This window comes from Schistocerca gregaria, chromosome 5 (assembly GCF_023897955.1).
Source record: "Schistocerca gregaria isolate iqSchGreg1 chromosome 5, iqSchGreg1.2, whole genome shotgun sequence".
In the NCBI taxonomy this organism is placed as follows: domain Eukaryota; kingdom Metazoa; phylum Arthropoda; class Insecta; order Orthoptera; family Acrididae; genus Schistocerca; species Schistocerca gregaria.
The window spans coordinates 198,142,038-198,164,703 of record NC_064924.1 but is presented as its reverse complement, the minus strand read 5'-3'; the positions used below and the strand labels follow the sequence as shown (position 1 = coordinate 198,164,703).

General features: G+C 36.5%; 2 protein-coding genes across 4 annotated transcripts in view; one reads left to right on the top strand and one right to left on the bottom strand.

Moving 5' to 3' along the window:
- Positions 1-2,945: 2,945 nt before the first annotated feature.
- On the top strand, positions 2,946-19,830 carry LOC126271859 (adenylate cyclase type 10-like). Its single transcript, XM_049974196.1, has 4 exons — positions 2,946-3,072; positions 3,996-4,241; positions 4,382-4,520; positions 19,717-19,830. Exons 1-4 carry the CDS (start codon positions 3,005-3,007, stop codon positions 19,828-19,830), a joined length of 567 nt encoding a protein of 188 aa, XP_049830153.1. The 5' UTR covers positions 2,946-3,004.
- Positions 19,796-22,666, bottom strand: part of LOC126271857 (zinc finger protein 239-like) — a 260,845-nt gene continuing 257,974 nt past the window's right edge. For all 3 annotated transcript variants that reach the window (XM_049974191.1, XM_049974192.1, XM_049974193.1), the window contains exon 9: positions 19,796-22,025. In XM_049974191.1, the coding sequence (XP_049830148.1) occupies positions 21,322-22,025 (704 nt within the window). In that variant the 3' untranslated portion in view covers positions 19,796-21,321. The remainder of the gene's footprint in view (positions 22,026-22,666) is intronic.

Genomic DNA, 22,666 nt, shown 5'->3' with positions numbered 1-22,666 from the left:
ATACTGGGCAAGGGAGTTCTTGTAATTGCAAATGTGCCATCCCTGGATGGCCATGCTATTTGAGAGAGAATTTTTGGTGTGTAAGAGATAGCAGCAGTAACACCATATATTTTATAACCATAGATTTAAAAAAATATGATAACCATGTACAGTAATACATACATATTGTCAACTTAGACTGATTTATTAATCTCAATGTTAGTCTTAAAATTGACAATTCACTTATGTCACAATCTTCAACTGTATAAGGCATGTTATGTGATAACAAAAATTCAATTTGATTTGATTTTTGAATGTAGGTGCTATTAATAGTTGGTGGGTTTGATATGGGCAGATGTGTGGATGGAGCTATCAGAGAGGAAGTGGTCAGCATCCAGGAAGCTGTGGTCAGCATCCAGGAAGCTGGGACACTGGGTCAAGCAGCACCATATAAAGCAGATGGAAGAGGAGGTGTTGATTTTGTGAAGGAATGAGTATAGAGTGTCTTGGCTCTGAGTACAGATCATGAATATATAATTAGTGAACTTGATCAAGACCAAGGGTTGGGGTTTTGAGAGGCTAGGAAGGTTTCCTCTAGATGGCACACAAACAGATTGGCACAAGAGTGTGCCATGTGGGTGCCCATGGCTTTGCAAGGGATTTGTTCATATACCTTCCCTTAAAAGGAGAAGTAGTTGTGTGTTATGATCAAGTCATTAAGATGTATGAGGAATGAGGTAATGGATTTGAGGTCTGAAGGATGTTAGGAGTAGTAGTATTCAATGACGGCAGGAGAATGAGCATGAGGGATACTGGTATATAGGGAAATGGCATCAAGAGTGATGAGTAGGTATCTAGGAGGTAAAGGAGTTGGGATGGTGGAGAGTCTTTGAAGGAAATGGTTGGTATCTTTGACATGGGAGAGTAGATTTCAGGCAATTGGTTGGAGACGTTGATCAATGAAGGCTGAAATTCTTTCAGTGGGAGCACAAGAAGGTGTTCACTAATGAAGGCTGGAACTCTTTCAGTGGGAGTACAATAACGAGCTACAATGGAGAGTCCAGGATTGCTGGGTTTGTGGAAGATTTTGGGGAGCATGTAGAAGCTGGGTGTATGGGGTGTCATAGGGGTTAGGAGGGAAACGAATTCAAGGAAAAGCTTCAAAGAAGGGACTGAAGCTTTAAGCACAGATTAGAAGTTATGTTGGACATCTGGGATCGGATCATTCTGGCAGAATGTATATGTTATAATGATACAGCCTTTCTCAAGATTATAATGAAGTGACTGATACCACCTTTTTTATATGCATCCGGGTAGTTATTGGACGATACTGTGCTTCCTAAGGCATTGTATGTGTATCTTTATAGGTATTGACCTATCCAATTTGCTAAAACACCAAATATTTTTATGAAAATATACAGAATATTCTGGAAGGATGCATATTGTCGTAATTGTCAATAGATAGTTGTCATTAACAAAATTATGTACAAATGCTAAATCAAATATCTAATTGAGAAATTGAAGTAATAAATATATAGCAACAAATGTTAAGTGGTTGTGGAAATGTTGGCATAATTAACTAATGCCTCTATTTACCATAATTTCACTTGATTAATAAGTTAACACAGAAAACCTCATTATCTCGAGAAACAGGTTAATAGTTATTGCCAAGCGATGTATTTTCATTTTTTATCTATTTTTATGTCCTCCTTGGTAATTAATATTCTTTGTAATTACATTTCCAATTAACCCTCCAATTGTTTACATCACACAACTTTTCAGTTTCCAGAATTTGGGGCCTTACTTGTGCATTTTATGTATTTAATCAGATAAAGCATGAGTTCTGTACTGCCATTGAATGTTAGTAACCAAATTCAAACTGTAATTAATTACACAACTAAAATAAGAGACATTATTATAATTAAAGTTCAGATTGATTTTCTTAAGGAAAACTACAGATATTACTACAAAAAAATTGTCATTCAATATTGTATTTTATACCTTATTCAGCTGTAACATCAGTTTCTTTGCATATTTTAAATTTTAATTATAACATCAAAATTGTACAAAATTAATAATGGGTTATTTTGAAATTCATTTTTTAAATTCTATATGAAGTGATGCAGTGAAGCTGCAAGAAAGTAAGTCAGTCAGTCAGTGTTTTGTTTACGTGTGGAGTGTGTAGTTCAGTTGTCAATAAATTTTGTGAAGCTTGAAACTTTCTTTTTCAATCATCAAATAATCCCACGCAAACGAAATTTAAGTCAAGTGTTAATGACCAAGGAGAATGTTACAAGGTGGAGGAGTCAGACAATAGACAGAGGCCTTCCACCAGGTAGTCACTGCAATTCATAATGACTGTGGTGGAACCTGGTAGGAGCTTTGTACTTTCAACATTGCAGCAGTCAGCAATTATGATAATCTAATATATAAGTAACTATCAGTCTCGATTGCGGTAATGAAACCAACCTTTACCTAAGTTTTAGCCCAAATAATTCAGCCTTCTTCAGGAGATACACCAGAATCTATAATTTGTATAAGAGGGCATGGTCTAGAAATAAAACTAAAATGGCCTGAATAGGCTGGTATGAATGGTGGTAAGAATTGGGAGAGGCAGGGTTCAGTGAAGGGATTAGGTTGGCTTTTGTTAGAGGGATTGGTGGCAATGAAGTGTTTGCATTATAGGGATAGGGAGAAAGAGAGTAGGTCTTTGACAAATTCAGCATGGTTAAATTTGGGTACAGTTTCGTAGTTGAGGCCTTTACATAGGACTGGAATTTCTGTGGGACTGAGGTTTTTTGTGGACAGATTAACAGCAGTGGCTTGGGATAGTTTAAGCTCTGGGTTTAGTGGAGTGTTGGAAGGGAGTTTTAGGGGATGTGTCAAGTTGAAAAGGTCAGCTACTGCAGGGTCTGCATGCTAGAAGGTGTTCATGAGGAGGAATACTGTGGGTAGTGTGGAGGTTGGATAATGGTGCCCCAGTCTGGCAGTGCAATGTCAGCAAGCTGGATAACTTATTCAGGTGATGTCTGAGATGCTCCTCCGGGTGCTGGAGGCAAGGAATTTAGTTCAAAAATGTGTAGTTTATGCATGGTAAGCAGTCATCTGATACATATGCCATAAATTTTCCTAACCTTTCAGAGTACAATATTATGTATGAAATGGTGGTTTTCAAAATAACTACCAGAAGATAATTATTAATAAGGCTACATTACATGTCTGTAGGATACATTTATGAATTGAAGATATATGTAAGGAGTTGCAATCTCCTAAAGTTACTTATGAAGAAAAACTGAGAACTGCATTTTGTAACAAGTATGGTAAATTTTATGTTTAGAGTTTTAATTCCATTGATGTCTCTTGGCATACATACAATGGTAGGAATTGTTATGTATTTAATATATATTCAAAACCTAAATCTGGTACAGGTGAAATGCTATCAATCCAAACATTTATTTACCAAGATCGATGTTAACTGTAAGTGTGTAAGACTACATAGAGAGTATCTTGAACACAAAAACTACCGTGCACTGTTTCGTCTGATGCATTATTATACATAAAGTGACTATTGAAATTTTTTGGGAGAGACTAGTCTTTCTGCTGACCAGCATTTTTCTCCAACTAAGTAGCAGTCACAGCTGCAGATGAGTATCTTGCAGCACATTCACAGGAACACTAGAAAGAAGAAATAATGTCACTGGAATGCCACTGGACAAAGTGTATTAGTGTTAAAGAAGATTATATTAAAAATAAAAGGTGTTTGAAAACATAAATTCTCATTTTCACTATCAGGCTGAGTTTTTTTATTTGGCACTTGATCTTCGCCATACAGCCATCCATCATAAAGCTGAGTACCAGATATAATAAAGGAAGAAGGTTAGCTTAAGTGGCTGATAATTATACACAATGAATAACTGTAATAATAATAATAATAATAATAATAATAATAATAATAATAATAATAAAACTTAATCCAATTTACTTATTGTGCTCATTTTTTCTTTCATAACATTTAGGTGCATACGCATAAGGGACTGGGAAAGTTCTACTCTATGGGAAAATTATGCTGTACCACACAACATAGTGCTACCAGACATCTCAATGGGAAATATTAACACTTCTCTTAATTTACTTGAGGGATTACTTATAAGTTCTCACACACAAAATCCACTCGCACCTGCACTTGAGAAGTGTCAGTTGATTAAAGATCTTATCCACGCATTACACGAGGTTGTAGGTGCCATGAAAGTCACACAACCACGGTAAGTTTGATTATGTGTACATGTATAGCAATAAGCTAAATATTAACATAATGAGGTACATTACTTTCCCTGAGAAAATCTGTGTGTTTTCAGATTCTTGAGGTACATTACTTTCTCTGAGAAAATCTGTGTGTTTTCAGATTCTTGCACTTGATGGCTTATTACAACTACATTAAAGGTAACATCAAGAAGGCCAACAGTCTTCTAAAGAATGCACATGATATTGCCTCAGCACAGGGAAATATTCTTGAAGAGAGATGGATTCAACACACTAAGATGGTATTTAGCAAGCCATTTACCATAAGATAAATGGTTTCATTTTTAATAACATGTTGTGCATATTTCATTGGTTAATTACCAGTATATCAAAATCCCATGTATAAGAACACTATCATTGAAATGGCAAAATGAGACACAAAAATGAACTAATGATCACAGAACTACAATCTCTTTTTCAAAAAGATACAGAAAGTATACAAAAATTGACATACTGGTTCCATCAAGTCAGTTATTTACCATCCAATTTCTATCTTATTTCAACTAAAATTTCTTGGGGCTGAAAGAATTCTCTCTCATGCTGTTAAAATATTTCAGTTCAGTCATCAGTTGCATTGCTATCAGTTTGACAACATATCAATGACCTGTAACACACCATGCATATAACAGTAAGATGACTCACAATAGTTTTCTTGAGTTTGGTGACATCCAATGCCATTTTATAGATTTTTTTGTCAATAGTTTTTCAACTGCTTGAACTACTTTTTCAACTGCTGAACTTGATTTTTAAATTGCTAAATTGCTAAATTGCTTGGTATGTAATAACAACATACGGCACTAAAAATACATCATTTCCATTCTTTCTTCTCCATTTATAATTTTTCTTTTTGTGTACACATAAACATCTAGAACATTCATTCTTTTAGAAACGCAAAATGTTTCTCTAACATTTCAAACATTTAAAGCCAAATGCTGTTCATGACTGTACAGGTCATAAGAAAACTTGCTACTTTTATTATGAAACCAAGACACTATCTTGGCATTTTCTCCTTATTGTTCTTTATGTATTTCACAATGTCATCTTATACAGAAAGATTATCTTTTAACTTGTCCCCATCACCATTTAATATCTATTCAACAGACAATGTGTTTGTGTTTTACAGCTTTTAAATAAAATTTTATGTTTCATATCGTAAATCATATTCCATGTTCAAAAATGTTCAAATGTGTGTGAAATCTTATGGGACTTAACTGCTAAGGTCATCAGTCACTAAGCTTACACACTACTTTAACCTAAATTATCCTAAGGACAAACACACACACCCATGCCCGAGGGAGGACTCAAACCTCCACCAGGACCAGCTGCACAGTCCACGACTGCAGCGCCTTAGACTGCTCGGCTAATCCCGCGCGGCCATATTCAATGAATCCCTCAGTGAGAAGTCTCTGTAAAGTGGGAACAGAAAAAATGTATTCTTTATTTCAATGCAGTAAAATAGAATGACCTAAATTATGAAGTAATATAGTGCTAATAGTAATTATAACCTAATTCAGTAATTTTAAGTCTTGTGAAGATACTCTTCAGTAGACTAAAAGTAACCCAATAGAAATCCTTTAATTCTTCATCTACATTTATAATCTGTAAACCACTGTGACATTCATGGCAGAAGTTACCACCTCCCAAAAAATGCATTACTTATTGAATGCCCCTTGTACTAAAATGACAGTAATCAAAGCTGAATCTGTTCTTCTTAGAATCATCAGTAGACTTCTTAAGCACAACCATAATACCTGCTCCTATGTATTACTGCTCTCTTCTACCATCAGCCAAAGACACGTTGATAAACTACTCTATAATCACTTGCAAGGATTGAGTTATCCAGTATGGTTTCCAGTACACTGGTAATTCATTACCTTTCACAGTTCAATGCTGTGTAATGGATGGCACTGGTGGCAAACCGCAAGGAAAACTCAAGTCTTCAAACTCCAACAGAGCTCCTCTGTTCACACACCCTGTACTCCCTTCCAATGCTCCAACTTTTTACATAATACGGTCTTAGTGGTGAGTTGTGTCTGCCCCTGCTTTACACCCTCTGTGCACCAATCATTCTCCTCCAGTATGTGCAAACTTCAGCTCCTTGGCCCCAAAATTATCGATTCAGGGGTACTATCTTCCTGTCATTTCTCTCTTGTAACATACAGTACTCCTCTCAACTATAAAACTTTCTGTACCCACACATTATGCCCTATCAACAGTTGTCTTATACATAACATATTGACAGGTTAAGCCTGGCTTCACAATTTTGCAAAGCAATGATCCACTGTCACCTGGAACACAATCATGTAAATCAAGCACTAGTGTATTTGTACATAGCTTAATTGGATTGCCCAATACAATAGAGACCGGCTGCTGTGGCCGAGCAGCTCTAGGCACTTCAGTCTGCAACCACACAGCTGCTGCGGTCGCAGGTTTGAATCCTGCCTCGGGCGTGGATGTGATGTCCTTAGGTTAGTTAGGTTTAAGTAGATCTAAGTCTATGGGACTGATGACTTCAGATGTTAAGTCTCATAGTGCTTAGAGCCATTTGAACCAATACAATAGACATACCTAATGACAGCTCTATACTGACATACCCTACCTGGAATGTTTTCATGATAAGTTCCAGCACACTTTGCCATAGGTCAACTTTGGCACAATGCTGATATAAAAAGTCCAACCTCAGAATCATACTGTAACCCTCGCTTACAAGTGACTATTTCCACAGATTGCTTAAACTGAACTCCTTCAGCCAGAAAATCAATCCCCGTTGACTGCAATGCTCTTATATCATTATCTCCAACCCCACACAGCCTAGAGAGTGGTGTATTCCATCACCTTGGATTCACTAGGTCCCTACTGGCTTATGAACATGTTTTCCTGAATCCAACAAAAACTTAAGCTTCTTGCCGCATCCAACATCTATTATTCCACATTTCACCTCTGCACACATGTGGAACACCTTTCAGTGGATTTTGGGTTCCCTCTTGCTTGTAACAGCTGCTCATTTCCTTCTTGTCCACCCCTATTGCCATTAGCATAATTCTGCTGCTCATACATGTTACCTTTGTCCCAATGAGGCTGGCAGCACTGCCTCTGTACATGATATATCCATCCACATCTTTAACATCTTACATTTCTGCAAAATATGCCACACCCATCACAGACATTTGTTGACATATCAATCTCTTTACATTCCATTGCTAACCTAACAGTTGAATGGGGATCCTTTGAACCACTGGTGAGTACTGTTCTTGACATACCAAGTGCTAAGCCTTTTAGGAAAGTGTTGAGCACTCTTTACTGGGTTTCCTTTACCATTCCCCTCAGTTCATATGTATAGACAATAACCTTCATTACCCTATCCGCAGAGCCATCTAATGCTTCTCCATGCCTCTTTGTAACAGTACTCAACTGCTCCCAAAAGAAACTTGCACCATTCTGTTTCTTGCTCCTCTGCAGAAGACCATGACTCAAATGCTCCAACATATCTGCATTCCTCAGCACCTCTGTACATCATACAAAAGTTTTTGCCTCTCCCACTAGATGTAATTTAGCCACCCATAACACTTGACTGCCAGACCAAAAACCTATACCTGTCGACATCATCAGGTCCTCCATGAATGTTACCACACCCTTAGACAAACTTCCTGAAAAGGAAATGATTACCCTGGTAGCAGCTGGATGCACCTCATGGTCTGGCGCTTGGAGCAATGTTACTTGCTTATCCTTAAATCTAACCTGCCCTCACAGCTCGGTATTATCCACTGACAGCTGTGCTACTTTCGCAGTCAATAAAAGTTATTCCTGCTTACGCCATTGCAAAACCTTTATCCTCCCTCCATATGCAATAAAGACAGTAAAACCACATAACACCTCATAGACTGAAAATTACCAAAAAATTACACTTTCCATCTTATCATTAACCATGTAGACTCTCTGCATTGTCTCCCAACAAGTCCATCTCTGAGCACAGTGCTGTACACCCAAGCAGATTACACTCAACGAACTGCTCTCTGCAGTTACTCTGAAATTTAGAGATATCAGTCTGGTCCTCTGGCCTAACCAAAATAATCTTTAATTTAGAGTGACATACCCACCTAGATCCCACATCTGTCACACACACCAAAAATAATCAATGGCTCTGTTACACACACCACACTGTGTTGACACTGCAGGCTGTGGGCCAGGCATCATGCTGCATGAATGATAATATGTCTCCTGCCCACTGAAGATGGTTCCACCACCCTTGTAACGCCAAATGCAGCCAATCCTGGGGGTGGAGGGGTGGCTACAGTTCAAGAAGGCAGATGGTAGAGGACTGATGCAGGTTTGCAGGCTGGTGATGGCACAGATATGCTCATCTCTCATTAACACTTTAATTCACACATACATATATGCTTTCTCAGCACAGTGTAAAACCATGGTTCCCACTGCTTATGGAGAAGGACATGTGACCCTTGACATGAGAGCCAGTGTCCAGCCAGCTGGCTGCAACATGCGAACCCAGCTTTGCTGACGCCAGTGCTCAGTGTATGGCATGTGACACTGTTGTGTCAGTTACACCTTGTGTGAGTGGTGGTTGGAGATGGGACAGAATCTTGCTACAATAAAACCATAAAAATTCTTGATAAGTGTTTCTTATTAGTGTATTACTTAATAATCAATCTCCAGTCCCTACTGGTGAAATGAATGTCAACAAGTCCATAGAATCATGAACATTTATTATTATTCCAACTACAGGTATCTGTTTTGAATGGGGACTTAATTTACACTAATTCAAATTGTACAACACTTTTCAACAGAGATGTTATCCTTTATTATCATGTTTCCACATTGATGACAATATCTTGTCATTTTATATTCCAAAGGTTCCCTTAGGTATTTGTTATGATGTAAGGGTGACTGCTCCAAACTCCAAGAGTCACATGCCACACAAGGAACACCGGAAAAAAATAATACAACACAAAACAAATATTTGAATGGGCACAAAATTTCCTGCAACACTCTTGCATAGTATTTTATCTGTATAACCTCTATAATAAGGCTAATTACTAGCATGTTTGCTTCATTATAATTGATAAGGATACAGAGCACTTCCCACTTCTAATGGTTAGAGGAAAAATCCCAAATTTAAATCAGTAAAAATTCTGTACCCTCACACATCACCCCATGTAAATCAGTAAGCGTGTTTATATTTTCTAAGAAACCTAATTCGAATATGAAAGATAACAATAAGAATCAGATGTTTGAACATAGGTCATATTTGCCTTTCCTTTTCATTAATTATCTATTACTCTACTTAAAACATTTCTACGATCCTCAATTCTGCTGCCAAGGCAAGGCTGCCAGACACAGTATTTGGAGGCTGCGGCGGATTGGGGGAGAGGGGGGAGGGGGGGGGGGGGTAGAATGGGTGGGACAGAAAACGCGAGGAGAAGAGAGGGGAAAGGCTTGTGGATGAATTGGCAGTGAGCAATGCACTACAGGGTGAAGAGACATGAATTTTGGTTGGGGTTGGTAGGTTTTGTAGGTTGAGGCTGGGATGATTGTGATAGCAGAAAATGTGTTGTAAGGTTAATTCCCATCTGCGCACTTCTTAAAAGCTGGTGGTGTACAGGACAATCCAGATGCCATGGGTTGTGAACCAGCCATTGAAATCAAGCATCTGTATGTAGTGTCACATGGTGATCAACTTTGGATCATAATTATTACCTTTATTTTTCTTTCAAATTCAAATAAACGTATTGGTTTTAATAAGATCAACAATATTGGGAACAGAATACATTGCTACTCACCATGCAGATGACTGTTGAGATGCAGACAGGAACAGCAAAAAGACTGTAACACATTGCAGCTTTTGGCCTACTATCCTACTATCACTCCGCCTTTCCCACTTCGCTCCAAATAGCTATTTATATTGCACCCATATTGCATATGGTCCAGTGAGCATGAGGTGTGCTTGCCTGTGTGAATGTGTGTGTGTTCTTTCGCTGAGGATGGCTTTGGCCAAAAGTTATAACGTGTAACAGTCTTTTCCTAATATTGTTGATATTACAACTTGAGTGTTTCCATTCTTTAATAAGATCAGTCATGCAATTGCAACAGATGTGGATAGTGTCCCAACAAACAAAAGTGCCTTTACAACCTCAAATTCCTACAAGGCCATGGGTTATGAAGATGTGTTTGGATTTACTTATGTCTTCAACCATCAGCTGACTCCATTCTTACCATGCCTTTTTTATGATGTATCTGTATAGAATCAACATTTATTTCAAGTTTCTGAATTACACTCATAATTGCTTGTGAACATTCTGTAGCATTTGCATTTGCAGTAACTTCAACTCCCCCCATAAACAGCTAGGTACTTTTAGCAGAACCATGAACACACACTGCCCTTTTCTGTCTATCATTTCAACTCAAGAGTATTAAAATACTTTCATCTTTCACAGCTTCTTTTAGTTTTTTTCTTTTCCTCTTGATGATTTGAGGTACAGAACCTTCCTGCAGTCTTCCATATGAGGGCAAGTCTCCAGACCATTACAAATGTTAATAGACCTTACATTAGAGTACTATTTAACACCATTTAAGGAATTAAATTGATAATTTCTTTGCCTTTGAAATGAATGAGGATCCAGCATGCATTACCTAAGCCTAAATATCGTTTGTAGCACAGAAAAGTACGAACATAGCTGATTCACAAAGCCTATCTTTCATACATGCTATAAAAGTAAGAGTAGTTTTTGTGGTGGGATGGTTAATTCTAGGCAAGTATGAAACTACATTTTGTTACATAATACAATGCGTGTCTAGTTTTAGTAACAATAGCAAAATTGCTTCTCCAGAGTCCTGTAATCACACTAGCACCAAGTTAAACTCGTAACTCTTCTTCTCCAAAAATATGTAATATTACAGAAACGATGTACATATTTGTTCATCCACTCTCTGAGTTTTGTATAATCAACACTTTGCAGTGGACTACTAGCCTTGATGAAAGCTCGGGTTGTTGATAAAATGAATTCTTCTTCATCGGTTTTCACTCGTTTTACCACTATACTGCTGTCACAGTAACTTACCTGTTGTTGTTAGTACCTTCTCCTTGTCTACTAATGGAAAGAACTGTAATTAATATGTTTTAGACTCATGTCCTCTCCCTGTCACTCAATTCACACATTGCAGCATTTATACATAAATATCTTTCCAGTTTTGTTAAACTTGTAAAATCCTTCAGATTAAAATTCTTTTTCTTGAGCAAAACCTGTCACTACCATATTAATAAACATGCAATATACTGCCAATCAGAGACTGCATCAGGCATTGTTGAACGTCTTAGATCACTGCGCAGGAAATTAAGTTTGCAATACCCAATATGAGATAAGATATCGATATATATCAAAGTAGGATTGGGGAGAAGAGAAGTTTGTGGCACAACTTGACTAGAAGAAGGGATCGGTTGGTAGGACATATTCTGAGACATCAAGGGATCACCAATTTAGTATTGGAGGGCAGCATGTACGGTAAAAATCATAGAGGGAGACCAAGAGATGAATACTCTAAACAGATTCAGAAAGATGTAGGTTGCAGTAGGTACTGGGAGATGAAGAAGCTTGCACAGTATAGAGTAGCATGGAGAGCTACAGCAAACCAGTCTCAAGACTGAAGACCACAACAACAACAACATCAAAGTAGGATAGAATCGGTTGTCATTGATATTCAGATTTCATTGCCATAATGTGAATCGAATTTCTGTCATTAACTCCAAATGATGTGAATGCATAGAATTTCCTTGATTGTCTTGCAGTTTCGCTTAAAGGTTAACAGTTTTGCATTTTCAGCAAAATTTGTAAAAATTCATAAAAATTTTATGATCTCACACTTTGCAAAAGACATTTGCTTCTAGTTATGTGGCAACATTTCATGTGAAGCTAATTTCTTGACAAACTCGCTGCAGCATGTCAGGAGTGACTTGTTTAATTGCAAAGTAGATTCTAACTCTGAGATCTGATTGAGAAGCTGGTACAAGATGAACAAACAAGGTACCATTTTTTGATTCCCTGAAAGAAAAAGTCAAGAAGTGTCACATCCAGTGCACATGGAAACAAGGAGACCATGCAATTGGTGCACCTTGGCCTATTAACTTATGTGGATAGTTGACATTAAGTACATCCTGGATGACTTACAAAAGTATCAAAACTTGATCTATTTTCCTTAAAGGTGACACCAAGACTAAGCCTGTAAGTCGTATGAATAAGTTTTTATGAATTTCCAAAACTGTAAAGTGCTTTTTGATAAACCCTGTACTGAAGATCAGTGATGGAGCACACTTCCTTGTCAAATCACTCTATCTGTTCTAACTTGTTCTGATTTTTTAATATCTGTTATAACATAATTCAGGCATTTGTTATACATGTTTCTGATTTTGAGCTGGACTCTTTTTAACAGTTCCCTTCTTTTCAGACAATCCCATCTCTCTTCCCTTCTAACAGTCATAAGCCTTTTGTATATCTATATTTGTAACTGCAATGTCTTTTCCAGGTTCTGATTTATTTTCTACTATCTGTCTAGTTGTCAATATCTCATCAATAGCTGCTCTTCCAGGATGAAATCCTTGTTATTGTTGTTGTTCTCTTAATTGTGGTTCTATCTTGTTTCTAATTTTCTGTAAAATTATCTTTTCACAAATCTTAACGCAATGGAACAGTAACGCTATTGCTCCATATCCCTCACAGAGCACTTAATTACCCTTCTGAAAAATAGGTATAAAAACTGCTACTTACTGGTCTTAAGTGCAGTCAGCAGCTATTTAATCAAAGCCCATTTCAGGAAAATCATGATAAGAGATAATCTCTGAAAGCTTCTATATAAAAATGTCCATAATGAAGCACTACATGCAATGCTCTATAAGTCAGCAAGAAATTATCTGCACTTACATTTGTAGAACATATTCCAGAAAATTACAGCAAAATCTTCTGGTTCACTTCAACAAACACAGCTACAAATTTAATGAGTTGTATCACATATCCTGATCTAGCTTCTTTTTGTTCCCGAAGATCAGTTCGTACTCCTCTATCAACCAAACACTTATCTCTTTTCTGTTCATCAGTTGCTCACCAGGTACACATGCTACGACATTTTGTTACAAAAATGGTCACAAATGCCTGATTTGCTTGACCTTTCAGGTTTCCTTGGCATGACTGATTAGTGGCATACTTTCTAAAATACAACTGAGTTGCTGATTTTTATGCACAGTTTGTGTAGTCACTACTTGGACTCTCCAATTGCTCATTTTGCAGCACCTAAAGAAAACAATTGAATCAGTCATTGAAATATTGTTCATGAAATGGAATCAATAACTTGGTTATATGCCTGAAAGCATACTATTAATCCATTTTGTTTCATTCCATTTCTCTATAATTTGTTTTGCATCTATTTTTTATCTGGTTTGTGTTCTATTCCCCTCTCCATTTTTTTTAACTTTTTCTTTTTGATCAAGGGTAGTAAGATATAATTTTCTTTCAACATGGGGTCTCTGTTACTGAAAATTTTTTTAATGGCCCCGCAACTGCTTGCTGTTGTGAATTTTTTCATTTGTTGACAGCTACAGAGTCATTTAAAAAATAAACAAACAAATAAAATAAATAAAGGAGAGAGAGAGAGAGAGAGAGAGAGAGAGAGAGAGAGAGAGAGAGAGGGGTTGGTAACTGTTTAAGGTAGTGCTGATACTGATGCAATTAGAAATGAGCAGCAGCTAAGTTAGATAAGTGTGGTGTTGGAGGCTAGCATAAATTTGTTAAGGAAACGATATAAAAATAGGGATATAAATAAGACCTCACTTTGCTCACAAACCTTTTTATCATTAATGCTCCAACTTCTTCAATTATTACTTGACAAAGCAAGGTGGTAAATCAGCTGTAGCAGGAACTATTGTGGGCATGTGTTGACTAGATACATTTACATTCAAAATCAAAGCAGTGCATGTTGTTACCTTGTAGTGTGAGTGTGAAAAGTGAACACAGAAAATACCTCTGTGGAAAGCCATGGCAATTTGTGGTTTATATCATTAATTTTACTGACAATGAGAACAAGAAAAGTGAGTAGTGCCAACAAAGAAGCCAATGGAAGGTGCAAGCACATGTTGACATGCAAAAACTAAGTCAGTGGTGTCAAATTACAGAAGGAGGGACATGATTTTGAGCAGTAATTTCTCCTCTATGACTATAAAAGCAAAACTTTGAACTGTCATGCAGAAATGGAGAGAAAACAAATATATGTAGAGACAAGAAAAGTCAAACTTTTCATTAATTAAGGAGCAAAAACCTTCTCCTCTTTATTCCACTGACAAAATTATGCAACAGAATGGTTCCCTATCTACTGCCATCATGACCTATATTCTAAAGAACAGGTCTGGAATCTTGCAAACAATAAGATCTATTGTCATAGTATTTAAAGCACTTCACTCTCCAACAACAGTGTGTGCCAGCTTGCCTGGTGCAAGTCTTTTGACGGAATGCTGCTTCAGTGACTTGCATGCCAATTTCTTGCTTTTATATTCCAGTAGTTTTCCAGTTGATTCCACTAGACTAAGCCACTCCACCAGGAGGGGGGAGGATGATGGAAATCAATATTGTCAGCAGGAGGAACTGAATCTGGGACCTCGACCTTATTTAAAAAACACTAAGCACTAGCCCACATGGTCTGTTTGCATTTGTAGCTCTGCTATTAGCTTTGGATTTTGTGACGGAATACTTGAGAGGCTGAGAATTATCCCAAAAAAGTGTGTGATGAGTACTGTTGGAATGTTACTGTGAGGTAACTGAAAATATAAATCAGTCTGCACAAATTAACATGAACAGTGAGCATTATCATCTGTGAATAAAACAACTGACAATGAACCCACAGTCATCAATGTGGACAATAGCTACATTTTCAGGGCAGGTAGCTTTATGGAGTGCTGCAAACAAAGTATAGTCTATAGCTAATGTGATAAATATTGTACAGCCTGTTTCTATTCTTCTTCTAAATGAGAACTTCACTCAGTGAAGACATATAGCATGTCACAATGTTTGACTCTTACTAGTATTGGAGTGTACCCTTTTGCTACCTTTGCTCCCCCTGCTTCTATAAGTGCACACACAATTTTGCTGCTACCATGGTCAATTCTGACCCAATGACTGTAATCTCTTCTAATTTTCTATTAACTTCCAAGAGATTTAAATTCTCTGCATTTCCACAGGTCCAAACACACAGCCAATGCTCTACGAATATTTTTTGTTTTGTTTTCTGTTTCTCATTTTCAGTGTTAGCAATGTGTATAAATTAACTACACTAATGAACTTTATCCCGAGTATTTTTAATACATTTATGATAACTGAAACATCTGCGGAATAATACACCCAGAAATATATATCCTACGATCAAAGTTTTTGCCACAAAGGCAGTTACAAGGTAACGTATTAATTTCATCCTAGACAGCACAGGAACAGGTGAAAACTGGGTGAACTTCACTTTAACTGGAACCCTCACTTTTATTACATATTATGTTTTTATGCTAAAGGCTATGAAACTTTTGTTTGAAACTTGTTTTCGTTACTCTGCTACACAACACAATAATCAATGAAATTACGTTAACTTTAACTTTTTTTTTTTAGATCATTATTAGTTTTCTGCCAAAAGACTGGTGTTCACATGGTAGTTCTCCATGCTGTCCGGTCTTCTGCCATACTCTTAAGATCTGCACAATTTCCTCTTCCCTTTATGTCATCTATCATCTTGTATCTGTCCGCTCCCAGTAGCTGAGTGGTCAGCGCGACGGAATGTCAATCCTAAGGACCCGGGTTTGATACCTGGCTGGGTCAGAGATTTTCTCTGCTCAGGGACTGGGTGTTGTGTTGTCCTAATCATCATCATTTCATCCCCATTGATGCACAAGTTGCCGAAGTGGCATCAAATCGAGAGACTTGCACCCGGCAAACAGTCTACCCGACAGGAGGCCCTAGTCACACGACATTTACATTTATCTTGTATCTCCTTCTTCCTCTCAGTCTGCTCCCACAAATCAGTCTGCCCAAAACATCTGCTAGTGAGCACTCCCTTCTCAATCAACGTCTCAACCAGTTCTTTTTCCTTTCTTTTATAACCTTCAACAGACATCTTCTCTCACCAACCCTTTCGAATACTCTTTCATTACTCACTCTTTCCATCCAGCTTATCCTCTTCATTCTCCCTCACATTAACATCTCAAATGCTTCTCACATTTTCTTCATTCTCTCGACTCAGTGTCCGTGTTTCTACCCCATATAGTACCACACTCTAGACAAAACATTTGCCAAGCCTTTTCCTTAGACTTTTATTGGTGACATCTCAGGTCTAAGTTATTTTGTTCCAAGATACTTAAATGCACTTACTTGGTTAACGTTAGCTTGCCCTATTTTAATACTGGATATTCTGTGTCTTGTACTGATGACCATACTCTTTTGTTTTTGCTGTATTTATTTGCATTCCATATTCCACACAAGCTTCTTTCAGCTGTCCACTCACTTTCCGCCACTAATACTATGCCATTAGCAAATCTTATAGTTCTATTTTCTTTCCACCAATACATATTCCTCTTTCTCCATCTATGCCTTTAACAATAATCACTTCAAGGTATGCATCAAGCAACAGTGGGGAAAGGCAACAACCTTGTCTAACACCTCGTCCAATGCTGCTTCCATCTGACATTTCACTTCCAATCCTTATCCTTACTTTCGGGTGTAAATATATATTCTGTATCAGTTGTCTCTCTTTCCAATCCAATCTTTCCCTCTTCAAAATATCCATCAGCTTGTTCCACTGAACCCTGTCAAAAGCCATTTCTAAATCTATAAAAACAGCAAAGATTTCTCTACATTTTTCCATAATTTTCCCCAATAGTTTTTAACAGGCCAATAGCATCTCTTATTTCTTTTCCTCTGATCCTCTGCAATCCCTCTATCCAGCTTGCCATATAGCCTTCTATTCAACACTCTCAACAACACTTTAGCTGCATGAGAAATTAGACTGATGGTCATATGCTCTTCACATTTTTTAGTGTTTATCTTTTTTCTCTATTGGTATCAAAACTGTTGCAAAGAAGTCCTCAGGCCATTCCCCTTTGTCATATATCTCATTTAAAGGTAGACTATTTCTTTTCTTGCCTTGTTTCCCAGACTCTTCAACAGTTTTGCTGGTAAATCATCAATTCCATATGCCTTCCTATTCTTCATCTCCTTCAGCGCCTTTTCTACTTCTGCTTTCAAGATGGTGAATCCCTTTCCATCTTCCGGCATATGTTGCTTCTCTTCAACGTTAATTTCTCTTTGTATTTCATCCCCCTTATAGAGAAATTCAATATATTCTTGCCACGTGTTCAAAACCTCCTGTGGTTCTTCTGCTAGAGTACCATCCGCTCTTTCTATTTCCATGTTATTCCTCTTCCTTAAATGTTAAAAAACTATCTCACTAGCCAGTCTATATATCATTTCATACTTTTCCCCTTTCTCCATTTTCTCTATTTCGTCGTATTTCTGTTTCATCCGTTTTTCCCTTGCTTCTTCAGTTTCTCTTCTTAATTCATTATTCAGCTTCCTGTACCTCCTACTATTTTAATTGTATGCACTGACTTAGAAACTAACTTTAAGACTGTACTAGGAGGATTTGCACACTGTGTGGTATTACAAACAACAATCGGTTTTTACTATAGGAGCTTCAATTAGTGTATTAAGTGTTTCATGTATTTGAAATATGTCATGTTACACCTTGAGCTGCTAACTAAATTCTCTATTTACACATACTGCTCAGCTGACTGAACATCGTCAGGTTCACAAAAGTAGATCATTAACATCAGATGATATGTTGAATAACGGAAATTCCATGTTGGAAAGTATTAGGAAAGAATAGATTGCTACTCGCTATAAAGATGATCTACTGAATTGAAGAGAGCCACGCCAAAAAGACTGTTACATATTATAGCTTTTGCCCAAAGTCTTCTTCAGCGAAGGAAACACACACATATTCACACAAGCAAGCACACCTCCTGCACACATGTGGTTGCTTGTATCAATATGTGTATGTGTACTTTCTTTCCTAAAGAAACCTGCAGGCATTCATCACAGTTGCTTGCAACACTGTAGGTATTATTGCAGTACACTTTTCTTAATGTGCTCATCACATAATATAGTGTGCTGAAGGAGGCTCATACAGTAAAAACATGAGACCTCCAAGGCCTCAACAAGTTCAAAGTTCACACAACCTCTATACTGCACTCATTGGGTAAAGCAATAGCCATTGAAATGCCCATTTTAAAACATGATGTTCCACAAAAATTCATTTTTAAGGATTTATTTTTATGTGGTCCATTACATGCAATGAAAGTAAAGAGTTCCTATCAAAAATGAAGCTGTTCTAATTTTACCGATTGCAGTGCCATCTGGCAAAGTACAGAAAACAGATTTGAGACAAATCAGTCATAATATGCAATAAAAACTGGAGGTCTTCTTTATTAAAGATTCTGGGTGACTTTCTGAACTGTACCCCTTTCCCTAGACCTCACCAATCTTTTTCCTTCACCCCTCTTCTTTCCCCTTCAACTCTTCTCCCAGAAGAAGGAGCCACTTGCTCTGATACCTTGTAAAAGTTAAACCTCTTTTTGTGTGTGTTCTCCTTCCATCACTTGGTGAGTATATTTCTTAACTATCAACTAACATTACATTGTCAATTAATTTTTTTATAGACATACAAAATGCCATATTGTGAAACAAAAAATTAAAATACAAATTTAAAAAATACTGTTCAGACTCTAGAAATAAGAAAGAATTTTATTTTATGTTTCACATTTTTGTACCAAATTTTGGTTTAGTGTGAATACCCATATTTTCATGATTTTAAAATTACTACACTTCTACATTATGCAGTCAGCTACTGGTAAGTGTGTGAATAAGCTGAGAATGCTTCATAATTAACATTTAGAAATCTCTTAATTTTCAAAGGCAACTTTTTGACTCTTTTTGGGATTTTTAGTGCACTCTTTTAGGAAAATGTTGTACGAGCACTAACCTTTAAATTTTGTAAGTATCAAAAAAATCAAAAAGGGTCCACTCATCAGCTAAAAGAGTTAAACATCATCAGATTCTAGTGACATAAACTGTATTGCATACTGTCAGTCCATAATTTGCTTTAATTTCCAACGCACTTCACACATGGCTTAATGAATGATATAATACTGAAATTATCATGGAAAGGAAATTCTGATTTTGTGGTCTTCACTTCATATTTGTAAGGGTATAGTCCAATAGTGCAAAATCTCTGATGAATGTACTTGAGAAATATGTAGTAACACATGGGAGAGGTAGATCTGCTCTTCATTTAACTCAAACAATGAAGAACATAATAAATAAAATAACCAGTCTTGTTTTCCAATTACAGGTCTGGGAAAACCCTGTTGTCATACAGAAACGTTCTCATAGCAAAAAACTCTATAAACTGGAAAATAAAAACATCAGCATTGACAGCATACAGTTTTACTCATTTGTAACATAATGCTGTGTCAAATATGTCATCCAGAAATCAACTAAATGTTTATAAGACAGGAGAGTAATGTATGTAATCTTTACAACATATTTTTTTTTTTCATGTGCTATTATTAAATAAATGCTTACACTGACAAATATCCAGTGTGTATTTTTATTTAATTTCTTTCAATTTCTAACAGTTATCTGGAAAAAATATAAATATCACTACCAAATCTGGCTGAGGCTTCTTGAGATATTCCATTCATTTACATTTATTTTTTCTGAAGGCCTCAATAACTTAATATATTGTGTCAAAAGTCAGTATTTTGCCCTTCTACACATCATCTTTCTTTGTAACTCATATTTAATGTTTTCAATGAATTTTGGTTTACTGGTGTATATTTTTGATCATTCTTGTACCATTCTTAAATCATTTCAGCATAAAAATAATATGTGATGCAAAATTTCAATTCTGCTTTCCTTCATATGAACATTGTAACCCATGAAGTGAGCATTACAGTTGTAAGGAATTCACTGAGCCTTTAATATTCCCTTCCACTCATTAAATGGAATTGTTACACACAGCTTTTAATAAAAATAGTTGGTTCTTGTATAAATACTTAAGAAGAATTGCATTATGATAAAACTACTCCCACAATGTTTTAACGTGATCAGACTGAGGTGAATTAAGTCATCTCAGCTATTTTTATATCAGTATTCCAGTCATTAGAGTTAGCGGGGAAAAAAGTTGAAGGTACTACTGGTGGTACAGGATAAAATTTACTCAGTATTGTTTGCTAAAAAAGAGGCTTATGCAATTTTGCATATAAATTATTGCAAAAGCCAACGAAAATATGAGATATACACACAGTCTGTCTTACTCAAGGACAACATTAACATGACTGAGACATGCCAACATGAATTTGTCAATAAGAAAAACACAGAATTCCCCTAACAAAATGTTCATTAACATTATAATATGATACTGTAGCATTCTTAAGAAGTAACAGTGAATATAAAATTATCACAACATGGAGTAAGTGTAAAAGCATATCTGTAAATATTGGCTCCTAATATCAAACAAAAATACCAGTTTCAATGCCTTTACATACAATGAAGCATCCTTTGAACAGATAACACACATACAGTAATTTCTGAGATACACTGTAATGAAACAGCTATTACAACAGCAAAACAAATGAACTTTTACTCATGGAATGATGAAAAATAAGAGTGACAGTCACAAAATATAATCACATTGTTTTGTTCAACTGATGATTAATTGTTGTCCTTTTCTGTGTAATTAGTCTTCCACAATGGTTAACCCACTGTACACAATAAATTACTTATTTTCTTCGATTGTTCCTACCAGTCTTAACGGATGCGTCATGTTCATCTGTAAGAATATCAATTACACTTACAAAAAATATTAAATATCACATGAAAGGGATGCTCATAATTTGGTGCACCAAATAACTTTGGTATGAGAAAACAGAAATATACTATCCACATCTTTCAGTCAAAAGAACTGAGTATTATGAAAACCCTCAACAACAGTACTTTCTTCAACAAGAGCTTCGTTTTGAACATATAGAAATACAGGCTGAGTTTGGAGAGCATCATTTCCTAGTACACTACTCACATCAACTTCAACGTGCTGATTCTTTGTAGCCTTATCTCGCAAATCCGATGTGAAAGACAAGTTACAGCCATCCCTTGTAGCCTGCAAATTTGTACCAGTAGATTCATTTGTTGCAAGAACATTGCTTTCTGTTAATACTCCATTATCTGTTGTTATTGAGCCATTTGTTGTCAAGCTCACCTCCCTTTCTTCTACATTACTCTCAATAACAGACACAGCTACTACAGTCTGTTTAGATTCAACTGTTGAACTTCTGGAAGCCTCAAGCTCATTTTCTAGCGGAAGGGCCTTTTCACTGTTTGCAGCAATGGAATGTACAGATGCTAGGGTTTCACTATCGTTAACTATTCCCAGATATGCTCCTTGGTTTTGGTGCTGACGCATATGACTCCTCCATGAATCCTCACGCACAAATGCTGCATCACATAACGTACACTTGTGAGCTTTAACACAATACGGTTTCACTGCGGTTGAACATTTTGTGCGTTCTGAGCCTGTCATCTTACAAGTATCCTTTCCTTTGAGTTTCTTATGAGACTTTGAGTTAGAATTCTTTTTCCTTATATGGCTTCTTGTGCTACCTGGAAAGAAACAAACAAACTATAGTAGTAGGATTTCTTCCCCATTATTATTTGTCTCATTTTAAACACTCACTTAAGTTATAACTTTCATATCCTATTTGCAGTGGACTCATCCAAAATTATTGCACTAAATTTGTAGATTATATGGTCAGGATACAACTGGTAGCACTGCACTGGCAAGTATGGTATTGATGGCAACAATAACAATAGTATCAGCGTTGATTTATTAATATATTCACAATAACTACCAGTCGTAAACATTTCCAAATGATTAATGCATTAATTAGAAGCTGAAACTAAGTAAGACTTTGACATTATATACATCTGAAGAGACCTGTTATTTGCAAGATGAAATGAGACACAACAATATTGACCTATTAGCATTAACAATAACTTTAAACTTCATTACAAAGAATTACAAGAATTATGGGCCAGGCTACTATGCTGCTGAAACTCTTTGCTTCTACAGGACCTTGCAAACAATGTGTTGCATTTTTTTAAACTAAGGCCATCAACATAAAGATTAATTCTATAATGAGGTAATCACTGAAGGACAGCGTGGCTGAAGATTAACTGTGGGACATGGAGACGTGAATAAAAGACCTTAGAAGCTGACATATATAATGTTTAGTGATATATTC

Coding starts and splice junctions, on each gene's coding strand:
- LOC126271859 (XM_049974196.1), top strand. CDS start 3,005: ATGTCTGAGATGCTCCTCCGGGTGCTGGAGGCAAGGAATTTAGTTCAA. Junction 3,073..3,995: donor AAATGTGTAGTTTATGCATG/GTAAGCAGTCAT, acceptor CATAACATTTAG/GTGCATACGCATAAGGGACT. Junction 4,521..19,716: donor GGATTCAACACACTAAGATG/GTATTTAGCAAG, acceptor TTCCAATTACAG/GTCTGGGAAAACCCTGTTGT.